The 15,228-nt window shown below is 34.8% G+C and overlaps 1 protein-coding gene across 9 annotated transcripts in view; it reads left to right on the forward strand.

The window, feature by feature from the left end:
- The window catches only part of mub (poly(rC)-binding protein mub), a 77,183-nt gene that overhangs the window by 44,336 nt on the left and 17,619 nt on the right, over window positions 1–15,228 (forward strand). For 6 of the 9 annotated variants that reach the window (XM_066392419.1, XM_066392418.1, XM_066392422.1 and 3 more), the window contains exon 9: window positions 1,126–3,345. In XM_066392419.1, the coding sequence (XP_066248516.1) occupies window positions 1,126–1,459 (334 nt within the window). In that variant the 3' untranslated portion in view covers window positions 1,460–3,345. Of the gene's footprint in view, window positions 1–1,125; window positions 3,346–3,980; window positions 5,024–15,228 lie in introns of those variants that run through there. The other 3 variants (XM_066392425.1, XM_066392426.1, XR_010752227.1) reach the window with 2 other exon arrangements.

Raw genomic sequence — 15,228 nt, forward strand, 5'->3', positions numbered from 1 at the left:
GTGTACTGTTTTATGCCTTGTATCATTTTTTTGGAACACCCTATATGAATTTTAATACCAAATGTACATTTCTTCTTCTATCTTTAGCGTTTTGGTCTCTTGGAGTATTTTCGTATTTTCCATCGTTTTCATAGAACTTGCAAATTAAGAAAGTTCAGCCTGCATATTCCAAGCTGTAACCTAGGATGCCTTGGCTGTGTTTTAGCCATTTTAATAATTTTGTTTTGATTTTTGACATTTTGCATTAAGTAAAACATTTCCAAATGTGAAACTTCGCCACCTAGTATATTAAAAGTGGTACGTTTTCGACCTTGGGTCTATTAGCATTTTTTTATTGTTTTACAAAGTATTGTTGCCCCTTGAAATATCTCCATGATATTATGTTACACCCTTTATACATATAGGTATCAATAATTCAAATAATGATATGGAGATGGAATCGCAACAAAGTTTCAAATGGGCAAGTTGCGATTTACCTGCACATTACAAACTTCTCATATTCGGGCTGTCTCGAAAACTTAGGTAGGCGCGATGTGCGTTTAAAATAACTTGACCGAGGAAAACTTTCCGGGAATACTGATGGCTTGCATTAAATTCCGAGACAAGGACTTCTTGTTTTCAAGTTTAATCAGTTCTTGTCAGGAGCAAACTTGAATTTTGCTAACAGCCTACCGGAGAGCATACAGGTATTAGAGATGTTTCATGCTCAGCTTAGATTTAAAAGCTTCGAAAATCATGTTTTCAACTTCCTTTCACATTAGAAACTGAAACAACCTGCACCAGCCTAGACATCACGTGTATTACTGATTTTTATGAACCTACTAATTATCACATAAAAGCTCATAAAATTTTCCTTTTTTATTAATTTTTGAACTCCAAAACAGCTCGATTATCGATTTTCAGTTAGATAATCTACGCTTTCTTGTTCCTGATTTTTATTTGACATTTTAATAAATGAACCACTTGTTTTGTAACGTTATTGGGATTTCCGACTTGAAGGAAAACGTAACCCTTTTCGGAAGGTTCCTGGCAAATTGAAAGAAGCATTAGTAGTAGAAGACACCTGAATCTCTCCCCCTCCCGACCGCACCTGGCCGGCCTTAATGCCCTTTTGTATCCCTGCAGCGTCGAGCTCCAAAAGGCCAACTTAGAATCCCAAGGCTCTCCCAATGCCAGCAGCTCCAATTCCACATCCACGTCTGCGGCCACCTCCTCATTGGCCAGTGCCATCCCGATAGCCCAATTATTAGCCAAACCGGGCGCCCTAAATGCTTTAACCAGTTTGAGCACATTGGGCGGCTTGACCGAACTGTTGAGCGCGCAAGCCGGCGCATCCGCGGCCCCCGTGCAGACGACCGGAGTGCATAGGTCGCACAAATCCTCCTCCTCCTCCAGTTACGGGAGGTCCAACGAGGGCCATAAACTGAAGAACGAGAGAAATAAGTATAATCCGTATTAGATGCCGGTTTGAGGGAAACCCGTTGACTTTATATTTTTGATAGTGGTTGGTGGTTATTTCGGGGAAGTGACCACGAATTCGGATTAGGGTCGATATATCACCGTATTGATAACTTTGCCAGGCAGATAATTTTCATCTCAGATTAACCATAGAGAAAGTCATCCTTTTGATAAAGTTAAAATAACTTTGATATGTTGGTCCTTAGGGTTGTTGGTAGAAAGCGCCTTTAGAATTCGCTGGTAGGACATAAATTGTATCGACGCATTGGGGCCATTTTTGGTAGTTTAGGGTAGGTTTGGTCTACCTTCGGTAGTCTAGTAGCAATCCTTGATATGGGCGTAACAGCTCAAGGAATTTATAATTATAATTACTGCGCTGTCGCCTGAAAAAAATATTTATATATACAGGGTGTTTTATCCCTGTTGTAAGTTTTTCAAATTCAAAATATGCATTAAATCAATCACCACTTTTCACAAGCACCTGGTATATTAAGATAAAATTTTGTTATTTAATTATAATTACCAATTTTAGACTGAATTATAAAAAACCTTTTCTATGCGACCCCTGGTTAAATTCTGATTTTAAATTTGACATGGGCGGTTGTGATTTATTTCTCAATTTGTTTAAATTTTAGTCGTCGCTTTGTTTGCGTTTCCCAGCTCCCTTATCAGCAGTCTCAGTTCCCATTTAGATTTATAGTAATTGCTTCTTCAAATATATAAAGTCGATGGTTTATTCCCAGCTCACTGTGCCGATTATTTCAGCTGTTATTAAGTATAGCGATATTTTTTATTGCGTGCGAGAATCTTGTAAAGTCGGCGAATTTACGTCTTAAAATGAGTTAAAATGTGAATTGCAATTTGACGTTTATTATACGTCATTTGCCATTTTATTGCCTAGGCGTCATATTTTAGACGCGATGTGGACGTTGTAGAAGTTAGGTCATACTAATGTCATTTTTTGACGTAAGAGTTTACTTTGAATTTTTACGAGATACGTTTTTATCACGATTATCTCAACAGATTTACAAGTAAATTGGCCGACTAAACTACCAAAGTTCCCATCCGCTCGCTAGATTTATTTTAAAACTGTATCATTGGTCTAAAAATTGTTATACTGCACAAATGGTATTTTTGTAAATAAAATCTCTGCTCTAACATTTACTATAACAAAAGCACTTTAGACCTTAAGAACGACTACAGGGTATAAACCAATACTAACTGTTTGTTTAATCTCCTAGATGTAGGTATTTGACTTCAATGGATACCCGAGAAATTATACCAATTATACAGTTTGCGTAATTTATTTTTGATCTTTATTATGTGTTTTCCAAGTAATAAAAAAATCATGGTTCTCCATGAAAAGCAGTGATTTTTCTCGCAAAATTTGGCATTTTTCTAATAAAATTTGACATTTGATGAATGAAACATCACTTGTTTGTCAAATGTCACCATCGCAAGGGAAAATATCTGCTATCCATGGCATAATCGAAGTTAAAGTTAAGTAACATATACGGGGATGCTCAAATAACACTAATATGTCCGTGATCGACATACCTGAGCACCAAGAAATCTTTTGCGGTCCGTTCGCTTCGGTTAACTTTATATATTTACTTATGTTATACATTTGTTTTCATTAGTGTATTGTAGGCATTAGCATTAATGCTTGTTGCTGCCACACATTTATAACATTACAAGAGTATAATGCATACTCTGTGTATTTAATCTAGAATTCGGCTTTTTACTTTCTGTCTTATAAATCTTCATATCTGATTATATTATTAGATTTATATTAGGTATAGTCGTTTAGGCTGCCTTTAGTTTTTTATTATTATTTAAAACTGTACGGCATAGATTTCAACAATATATTGTAATCATGTGTAGAAAGGATGTATTTTATTTCAAGGATTGAAGGAAAAATTAGCGAGTAGTTCCATGCATTTTATTTCGGCAAAAATACATTTCAAGACATCATCAATAGCGATGAGCAATGCCGCAGTCATATTGTACGTACTTCTACCTGTTTACGACCTTATTATGACCTTCATCTCATCACTATTGATAACGTCTATAAGAACACATTCTCAGTTTTATTTAATTGTATATCGAGACCTTTAGCAAGTGAATAAGCACAAGGTAGCCTCTCCTCCCATTTAATATAACTTATGCATTTGACTGTTCCCCAGATCCTTCGAAGGCGATTACCTCAATCCGCCTAAAAGTGTGTAGTTCTAAAACCCAGCAAGTCCCTCCATATACACAAAATAATACCAAAAAAACCTAATTCGTGTGAAAGTATGTGTGTCAACCACATGCCAAAACCATCCTAATGCCTGCTAACAGACCGATGCCTTTGAACCAACAACCTCCGGAGAAGACTCTCACATCCTGGTAAGATTTCCATTCCGTTTTCTATCCCCGATCTATACCGAAAAATACTTTTCATCTCCAGGCTATTCTCACCTGATTAATGAACTGCAGCACGGGGTCTGTACACTACTAACTCGGAAATGTTTTCTTAGGATATCCATGGAAACTGCGACCCTCCCAGGATTGCCCGGCTACCACTACTTGACTCCTCATCACATCGTGAAAGCACCCATCCATTAAGACCGACTCACCAATCACATCTGCGTCAGACGAGGTGTCGTCACCAACACGTAAAAGACATATTTATATATCTATATTTATTCACCCATTATGCGGATAACGAGGTGTTCGTCATGGCTCTTTTCAGTTGTGCTGAATTTGTCTCTCTCAAGGTAAGGCCGGTCTACACTTAACATATCCCTGTAAACTTACATATCAACGTTTTAAGGAGGTTCTAAATGCAGATTGCTCATATGCCGAAAAAATGTAGACCGGGCCTTAAGTTCAATATTAGACAATATTACAATGCCGGAAGTAAAATTGGTTCTGGGAACAAAGCCAAAGAATTTCCGTTTTTATATATACAATATTTACGTAGGAGTAGTTTTTGTAGAGCGTTATATTTATTGAGGTGTATACGTAGTCTACGCGCGATTAAACACTGGATTGTTGTAACGTTAAGTTGCGGTTCGTAATTGATTTATTACAGCGTTGCTGGTATAGGGGCAACGGAGTTCTTTTTGTTGACCATTTAGAGAATTTTACAAAGAGTTAAGAAATTTTACCTGAAAAAAAGTCTGGAGTGATTTGGGCAATTTCGTGCTTTAATCGAGCAAAGTGAGTATTATGCGAGCTAGGATTTTTGCATTTTTAAATAATCGGGCTGTGGATAAAGTATTTTGTTAAGTAGTTTCCTGTAAAAAATGTGCCAAATTTTTTCTTCCTTGTTACTTGAAAAAAAAAACAGAAAGTTCAACATGTAAATAAAAAATAATCAATGCCTAAATGGTAGCGTTCTAACACGGTTTTGTGCTCCTATAGAGGACCTCGTGCTCACGTCACTTCATCTTACGGGAATAATCTCCTGTAAATAATCCTTGTTTCCGCTTTGCAAACGGTGAAATCACCTTAGGACGCCATATTGATACTTCAAAACAAGCCGCCATTTGAGTAGTCGACAACGACAGGTGACGTTGTTATTGGCCATGTTGAATAGTGAGCCATTTCATGAAGCTTATTTAGGTGTCAGCTTGAAGTTTTGAAACAATGCTGTCATTTTACGTTAAGTTGGCGTTTCTTCTAACGTCATAACAACCGTATTGAAAATGGTAAATGACGCTATTACGGCCATGTTGACCAATTCGGACATGCGGCAAAATGGCTGACTTGTTCCCTTGCTTTTCTTTGATTTTAGCCTTTTGTCAGGTGTCCTAATTAAACTGCGATTTCACCTAAATCTTCCAATATTGTTATTAACCCAACTATACAAGCAAATACCCAGTCAAAACCGAACTATTCTTGGAGTGCAAGTCTCTAGATTTGCTCCTGCCATAATAATGGACTTCCATCCCATACTTAACATAATGAGACGTACCTTATTATACGAGGTCTTTGGAAAACATGGGATCGGTCGAATGTTCTAGACTACACTTCCCATTTTTTAAAAAGCTCTGTTGTGTCTATTAACTTTTTAACCTTATATTAGGTAAAATGCATCGTTAGTGATATTCTTCTCGTAGAGAATCATCTAGTCATTCTAGTTCAAAATTAATTAACCCTGTATAACACTTCGCGCGATATAAAAAGACATTATTACTAATTTGATAGTAATTTAGTGGACCAAAAATTCTAATTTGGATTTCTCTTCTGTAGGGTAATTTTAAATCGGGCAGGGTGTCCCCATTCAAGCTCGTTTAACCTAGATCAGGATACCCTGTCTTTGTCAATGTTTAGGCTTAACGTGTACAAGAAATTAGGTCCTAATTTACAGTGCTAAAATTAGGACCTTTCTTCTCCCTTACTGACTTGGACTATAATTAGGGACAATCGACTTTACTATTACTAATAGCACTCGAATAGCTCATCCGCACATGAAATGTAGAGTTATAAACATTTCGACCATACATAACATAATAGAGTTTTTGAGAGCAAAGCAGTAGCAGTTATAGGGCTCTTATAGGCGTCGTGTTGTGCAAGCAGGCAGTTGATATTCGCTTGGCTGTAGACGCGTTCGAAGCGCATCGTTGTTACATTGTTACAACATTATTTTGTGTTGTTTTAGAATGCTATATATGTCGTCGAAATCGTAATTCGGTAGGTGATTTCGTGATGTGCTAATAAGATATACAGGCGATGAGTAAAATCCAGCAAAAGAGCTCTTTGAATGGTGCAGACTAGGGCAACACCGTATTAAGCATGGAAAGAAGTTGAAGATTTAACGTGGTGAATTTCAACATGAGAGGTTGATTAATTAGTTATTCCCCACACAGTTAATGGAAGAACTTAAGAATCTTGAAAATCGAGTATAAATAGTTAACAATTGTTCCTCAAAGAAAATGCACAAAATTTAAGTTTGAATGCGACTTTTCAGTGAATAATTTCACTTTTTTATTTATTACATATAAATGGCAGGGATTGTGGAAATAAAATCGATGCTTGTTTTGTTTTTGCCGCTCGCATCGCCTCGTCACTTACGGGAAATGACTTACCTTATTTGCCGGCTAACGATGCCTAAAATTCTTGAACTTTTTTCCGATTGTATATTAAAAAACCATTAGTAAATAGACCATATTTAGAGTGCAATATTATTATTATTAAATCTACAGAGTGTAACACATCCTTATGGAGATATTCCTGGGGGCGGTAGTGCTCTGCAAAATAATTTAAAAATGCTGATAGATTCATAGTCAAATACGTACCATGCTCGACATACAGGATGGAAAGTTTCACTTTTTTTGTCTCATATTTCGCGTTTGTCTTACGTATGCCTTAAGTTAATTTTTTTAGATTTCGTATACCAATTTTCTTTAACACGTTGAATGCGTACAACCATTGTGTGACCCAACGAACGGAGCGAATAGATTTTTTATGGTTGAATTAGTTACATTTTTAATGCTATAGTTCATTTTTTTAATAGAAGGAGTGAGAGGTGAAGACTGATTTACACTAGGAAACTTTCTAGAGCTGCATATAAAATCTTTGCGGTGGTCTATAGGTATTTCTAAATATTTCTACCAAAACTCCGTATATCCACATATCCAGACAAATTGAGATGGACAGATCTTTAATACAATATTTAATTTTATGTTCTTGCCGTTCAGGGCTATTTTCGGTTTACGTTATATTTTTATGTGATTACATTTAGTAAGGCAGGAAAATCAAACGAAAATTACTTTCATAGGGCAGTTATTGAAATTATGTTTTCGCCATTATTAAATAATACTCAATTAAAAATCAATTCGTAGCGGTTTATCTGTGTCTTTTAATTATCTAAATACGAATCTTAGTCACTCGTATCACTTTCACTTTGTAGGGATATTATCAAAGGTTCCACAACAGTGTCTATCAGCCCATCCAAGGTTCTCATTTGCTTCACTTCCTCAACAATGTGTTTCTCACAATTTTTCAATTTTCCCAAGGTAACATTTTTAATTACATTTTCCAATAAGTTTCTGACATCATTAAATTGAAATGTAGTGTTTTTGTTAGCATCCTCATTTTTCATTTGTGCCCAAACTAATTCAATTGGGTTCAATTCACAATGATAAGAAGGTAATCGTAATACTGTTTTAAAATTCTGTTCGGCAATTTCATCTGTGACATATTTTGTATAAACGTCGTTGTGAGAACGAATTATTGTTAATAGTTCCACTCTAACGGAGCCTTCTAGAACGTCTATATTTTTTGAGCGTAACCAGTCCTGCATTTCTGCTTTTTTTGAAGGAGAAGTGGGAATTTTCTCAGATCTACGACTACGATATGGAGCACTATCCGTTAGAATTATTGCATTATCCGGAGATTTTAGCACCATATTCTCAAACCACTCTTCAAGAACAGTACGATTCATTTCATCATGATAATCTACAGTTTTTTTTGCCTTAAAATACTAATAATCCATCATTTAAAAATCGATTTTCGGAACCAATATGCAAATATTATTAAACACCTTCCTTTTCTAGGAAAGTTTTTAAAACTTGTTGTCAATTCATCGTTAAATGTTTTGCGTTTACTTGTCACTGAATTTTCTACTTACACCTTAGCTTTTGTATGTCCTTCATTGACTCATGTTTCATCTAGATAAAAAATTGGCCTTCCTTGTTCTCGAAACACTTTTATTCTTTTCAAGTAATTTCGTCTCCGTGTAACAATGTCTTGCTTCTTTATTAACATACTTCTAGATCTTTTTAAAAATCTGTAAATATAAAATGATACATTTTGAAACAATAAAATGTACAAAGATAAAAGTTAATAATCAATTCTTAGTTTTCAAAAACATGTACTTGTTTCAAATGGTTGCCTAGTTCCGTTGATTTTTTAATTTTTAAAGTTGTATATATACATATATGTAGGTATCTATTATTTATATTTGATATGCTTTTTCGATCGTAGATTTGTGTAGGTTTTTAAATATTTTAAAGGCAACCACATAAAAAATAATAACCGTATATAGACTTACTTAAAATTTAGTTGTTCCATTAATTTATATAAAGTTCAACGACTCATTTGTAGCAAATCTGGACCATTTTTAATCTCATTCAAAATTTTATTCCATATGGGTATCCCATTGTTGTAGAAAAAGTCATATACTATTTTATGTACTCCAAATTTGATGCTATCATCAAATGTGGCAATCAAAGATTTTCGTCTGGGGGCTTTTCCAGGCTCTGAAAGTTTTCTTGTTTGGAAATGTTCTTGTCGTACCCGAAATACTGTAGATTTTGCCTCTCCTTTGAAATACGAGGGCCGTGTGATAAATGAGTAACTTTTTGAATGAAAGATATTTTTTCGGGTCAACAAACGTTTTATTTCTCAACATAGTCTCCTTTTAGCTCGATACATAGCGTTTTTCCAATTTCTTTATCCTTTCCAGATAATAGGTTTTATCAAGGTTCTCAAAATAGGCGCTTGTTTCAGTGATGACCTCTTCATTCGACCCAAATCTCTTACCGCCCAGCCATTTCTTCAGGTTTGGAAACATGAAATAGTCGCAGGGGGCTAAATCTGGAGAATATGCTGAGTGGATTAGCAGTCCGTAGCCTAATCTATAGATTTTTGTCATGGCGACTACGCACGTGTGCACTCGTGCATTGTTTTGATGGAATATCGCTTTTTTTCGCCAAATGCGGTCGTTTTTGCTTCAATTCAATATCAAATCTGTCCAAAAGCTCTAAATAATATTCACCAATGATCGTTTTACCCTTTTGAAGGTAATCGATGTTAATGACACCGCCTGCTTCCCAAAAAAACTGGGGTCATCACCTTGTTGACCGACAGACCCATCTTGGCCTTCTTTGGTGCACGTTCACCTGGAGAAACCCACTGGTTCGATTGTTCCTTGGTCTCTGATGTGTTGCGATTGATACACGTTTCGTTAACGGTTAGGAAAAGGCGTAAAAACTCGTTCGAATTGCGGCTGAACATCGCTAAACACTCTTTTGAAATGGTCACACGGAAGCGCGGCACCCATCTCGCGGATAGCTTTTTCATATCCACATGTTTATGTGAATATGAATGTGAAATGTGATGTACCCGCTCAGTTGAGATTCCTACAACCTCAGCCTCTTCACGTATTTTTATTCTCCGATTGCCCAATATTGTTCCATGGATTTTATCGACAATTTCTGGTGTTTGGACGATCTGAATGTTCTGTGTCACTTGTGCTGGTACGACCACAACGAAACTCAGTTAATGACTTCTTAACCATTGAAATTAATGGTGCAGAGTCCCCATAGTATTTATCAAGCCTTTCCTTGGTTTCGATGATGGTTTTTTTATAATGTAAAAATAATGCTTGATCAGCACACGAAATTCACTTTTTTCTATTTTCGTCGAAATTCACGAGATCGTCAGTGGCTGTTAAACACAAATTAAATGACGTAACTTGCTCAAAATTTGACAGTAGTCTACTAACAGATGACAGTTGACGGGAGTAGTGTTGCATTTAAAGTTATTACGCGGGAAATTCAAAAAGTCACTGACTTATCAAACGGCCCTCGTATTATTTCAGAAAACACATAAATTAAAATATTCTTAATCTACCTAATGTACCAGCTCCATATGAAGCCACAGCAGTAATTCCTAAATTTGGATTATATATTTATTATCTTCAACGTATTAACAATACTTTAATTTTCCGTTACGCTTAAATACCCCAAAAGCTTGCACTTCTTGGATGGCGAAAGAGGAGCTTGACCCGCACTTACACTCGTATGTGGAATTGCATCCATAGCCAGACCAGTTTAAAAACAAATATTTTTCCGATTGTAATAACAATAAATCACAAAAAACACTAAAAAACCGTGATGAAAATCGATCTATCGAACGTAATAAAACGATTATTTAGCTGTTTAACTAAAATTTCAACGGTATTGGCGCTTGACATTTATCAGTGATATTGTGTAAATCGAATTTGAATTTAGCCAATCAGAACATTCAATTTTCGCGCTGGATATTTGAATCATTCCTCCTATTTTAAATATGAGATATACGAAATTTGTATCTCAAAACTTAATGGAAAATTATAGATTCCGGCAGTTTAATGGAATAACGCACAAGTGTTTCATGCTCGCTGCTGTAAGGATTTCATTTAGTGTGCGAGTTATATTTCTAATCTCAATAAAGTTATAAAAAACTTTATTTTAAAATAAAAATTACATATCGGAGACTTATTGCTATAACGGATGGTTGAAAACAACAATAATACGGTGAAGCATTGTCTGCTTTTATATTAGATAAGATGCAATTTAAGCAACATGCATTATCGCTCTCATTAGAATGGGGAATCAATATGGTATACGTATAATTTAAGTAGAACAATACATTTAAAATACGGGCAATTGGTCAATATGATTTGCGCTGCGATGTACAGGTGCGTCAAACATTCTTTATATACTATAGTCTATTCAAAACCAAGAGTCTGTAGAAGTAAATAAATGCACGTGAGTTGTAACCAGGACCGCACTAAGAGATGGTATTTTTTCCATATATAGGGTGTCCCTAAAGTCGAGGTCGATCGATCGGGGGCGAATGGCCCCCCCCCCCCCAAAAAACAAGAAAAAAGTTCATATAAACATAGGCCCAAATATCCTTTGTTTTTGAGATACAGGGTGCTGAAATTTAAGAAAAAAACTTTTATTATTTAATTTTCAAACAGTTTGAGATTTTTTTACCAAATTTTGCACATGAGTTTAGTATATTGGTAGGTATAATCCAAAAAAATTGCGGCTTTAATCATTCACCAGTGACAGAGGTAGGGGTGTCATGTGTCCTTCTTAGTAGTAAAAAGTTGTAACACTTAGTATAATATTTCGTTTAAAGTAGTCCATCATGTGTGCCAATGTATTCCGCAATTTTTTTTTCTCTTCTTAATTTGTTGTATTTCGAGTACTTTAGCTAAAAAGGACTTGATTAATGCCATTTTTATGTCAGAATTTGAAATTGCTTTTCCTTCGATTTTTTTGCAAAAATTGCACCATCGTACATGAACCACGTATTAACTCGAATGTTCAAAGGAACGTTTTCAAGTAGTACATCTAATCTATCTCTAAGGATTTCAACTTATATTTCGTCATTTAATCTATTTTCAAAAAAATGTAGCCCAACAAGTAAATTGTTAATGATTTCTCCTCAAACTGAACAACTGAACTGTTGTTGGTGCTTTTTTTTAAAATGTGTGGGGGTTAGTTTCCATCCATTCATGTGTATTATGAAAATTCGTAATACCGTCTCTATCGCATGCTGCTTCATCAGTAAACAAAATTATTTCACTGAAAGTAGGCATTCGTGCCAATTTGCTTACGAACCATTGACAGAAATTGAGATGTGAACCATATCGTTTTCGGTCAGTCTTTGGACACGTTGTACATGATAGGGATACATAGAATTTCTGTTAAGAGATTTCCATATTGTAGTTCTTGGTTGGTCCAACACTCCTGAGATGTTTCTGATACTAGCAGAAGGGTCTAACTGGAATGCGTTCAAAATTCTTTCTTCCGTGTTAGCGTTAATTCGAGGCCTACCCACCCTCTCTTCGATGTTGTATTAACTGTCTCGTTTGTCGCAACATTTGGTCAAGATTTTCAAAAAATCGTTAATTTGGTGCCTACCGCCGAGGAAATTTTTCCATATACAACCTTTTTGCTTTTGTAGCATTCTCTTGAGCGAGCCCATACATTAAATGCATGTTGACTAATTCGTTAACGGTTAAACGATCCATTACTACATACAAATAAATTGATATGGCTGAAAAACACACTAACAAATGCTCACTAATTTCGATGTGTTTACTTCGTTAGTTGAACAAAGCAAAAAATCAAAACAAAGCTTGTACGATAACACGAAAACTCGAAGAAGTGCTTAGGTATAAAGTAAGCATTCGAGAGATGCGGTGCATCTTGGATAGTGCTAAAGTAGACCACAACTGTTATGTGACTTTAATTGTGTCTTGAATAAAAACTATCTTAAGTTTGAATTTCTGCAAAAAAAACATCGAAAAAAAGCAATTTCAAATTCTAACATAAAAATGCCTTTAATCAAAGCCTTTTTGGCTAAACTACTCGAAATACGACAAATTAAGAAGAGACAAAAAATTTGCAGGATACATTGGCACATATGATGGACTACTTTAAATGACATATTATACTGAGTGTTACAACTTTTTATTACTAAGGACACATGACACCCATACCTCCGTCACTGGTGAATGATTAAAGCTGCTAATTTTTTGGATTATACCTACCAATATACCAAACTCATGTATAAAATTTGATTTAAAAACCTTAAACCGTTTGAAAATTAATTAATGAAAGTTTTTTTTCTTAAATTTCAACACTCTATCTCGAAAACAAAGGACAATTGGACCTATGTTTATATGAACCTTTTCTCTTGTTTTTGGTTCCCCATTCACCTTCCGAACGATTGACCTCGACTTTAGGGACACCCTATATATTTCATTGATAGATAGGTATCTACTAGTTTTTGAAAATGTAGAAAATTATATTTTATTGTAGGATATATTTCATGTTACTGAAAATGAAATACACATGTATATGTTTAAATTTCATTGTTTGCACCAGGCGTGTCACTATCAACATTTATTATCAGCGGTTCAACTCGATTCTTCGTTATATTGTCTAATTTCCGCATTTTGGTTTCTACTTTTTCCTTCACATGGTTTACATATCTTTGCCATTTATCGGCAGTAATATTTTTTACAGCGTCAGTAAAAATGGTCTTCATATCGGCAAATTTAAATGTTTTGTTATGGTCGGCTACAAAATTCTTAACATTCGCCCATATAAGTTCTATCGGGTTAAGCTCACAGTGGTAAGGTGGGGGTCTCAACACTGTTTTATTTTGAGCCTTGGCCATTTCGTCCACCACATATTTGTTATATTTTCCTTTATGTTCATTAACTATTAATAGAGGTTCCACCTTATTAAGTCCACCTCCTCAAAATTGATATGTTTAGATCGCAGCCATTGTTGTATTTCAGATTTTCTGTAGGGATTTTTTCTAATTTTCTAAAATTATATGAGGCGTTATCTAATACTATGACGCTATTTTCCTGGAGGTGAGGAAATTTTTTTATCGAACCATTTTTCAAAGGAGTTTCCGTCCATTTCTTCGTGGTAGTCTCCTGTCTTTTTCGATTTAAATGCCCATAAGCCATTAGGAACAAATCCATCATCATTTCCAATATGACAGATAATTAATTCTTTTCCTTTTCCCAAAAATTTTACAAAAATGTTTTCTTAAAACATTTTCCTTATGTTATTTTTACAAAATTTACCATAATAAAATTTGATTATTGTTATTGCATATATGAAAACGAATATGTATGTACCTGCCGGATTTTTTAATCCTGTTTAAAGACCCTCTAAAAGTGCTTCTCTGGACATTGACATAGAATTATCAACCCAAACTTTTGATTTGGTGTGCTCAGCATCGATTCAGGTCTCGTTCAGGTAATAATTTTTTGGTGTTCATTTCGGTACGCTTTTATTTTTCTTAAATAATCCCTCCTCCATATTACCATTTCATCCTTTTCAATCAACATGCTCTTTCTACCCTGTTTTTCATAATTAAAATGTAATGTATTTAGTAACTTATAAAATGTGGTTGTTTTAAAATTAGGCAAATCGAGATCTTCATTTACGCTTTTAAGCACCTTATCAGTGGTCGGCAATTCACTTCTAAAATCGCTTCTAGTCATGAACTTTTCTCCTTATAGCATTTTTGTCAAATTCGTCAACTAAATCGATAACATGTTTACGATTTTGGTTTGCTTTAGGAGCCAAAAATTCATGTTTCTCCTTGTACTCTTTGATTATCCTATGGACACTGCAGCTACAAACTTCTGTTTTATTTGCTATCTTTTGCACAGCCTCATCGACTACCAAAATGGGATTATCTTGAATATCAGATTTATATATGTTTAAAATTAACGCTTTAGTTTTTGTATCAAAATGGAATTTTTAAAATCTTTTTTTAGGTGAAGATAAGTTGATGAGCATAGGTTCATCTGCGGTATCTGTACTGCTGGACATTTTAACGGTGTCAGACATTCTGATATGTTTCGAAAGCGAAAATAGTACAACGGATAACCAGTATCTAAAAATCTAAAAACGATTACGTATAAACCCGGAAAGGAAAGATTATAAAATACCAAAAGAGTATATTCAAAATAGACAAGTCTATGTCCCGAAATGCGAAAAAACACTACGATCACAAAATATTTAAACTGTAATTAAACTAACCACAAACTTTCAGTACACATTTTCGATAAAAATGATATGATGTACCTGCAACTATAATCCAACCCTATCGCAACGGTGTATATTTCGTATCAGTCGCTAATGACGCGTTTTCCTTCATTTACATCTACTAACTCTTGGTTTTGAATAACTTTAGAATAACCAATAAATCGAACAAATAATAGTTTTGAATAGGAAATAAACAAACAAAAAGGTATGATAAGTAATAAATAGAACCAAAAAAAGCATACAGTCAACTAAACACAGAAGTCCTAAGTAGCGTAAAAAAAATGCATATCTAAAATGCAATAAGAAGAACAACAAAACATAAATAATATTAGGATGAACCAAACTTCTGCGCGTTTTTTTTTAAGTATTGCTATATTTCCAAAGTAAATTTTACAACAAATCATTATCAAGTATCAAA

The sequence above is a fragment of the Euwallacea similis genome, chromosome 8 (genome assembly GCF_039881205.1).
Source record: "Euwallacea similis isolate ESF13 chromosome 8, ESF131.1, whole genome shotgun sequence".
Taxonomy (NCBI): Eukaryota; Metazoa; Arthropoda; class Insecta; order Coleoptera; family Curculionidae; genus Euwallacea; species Euwallacea similis.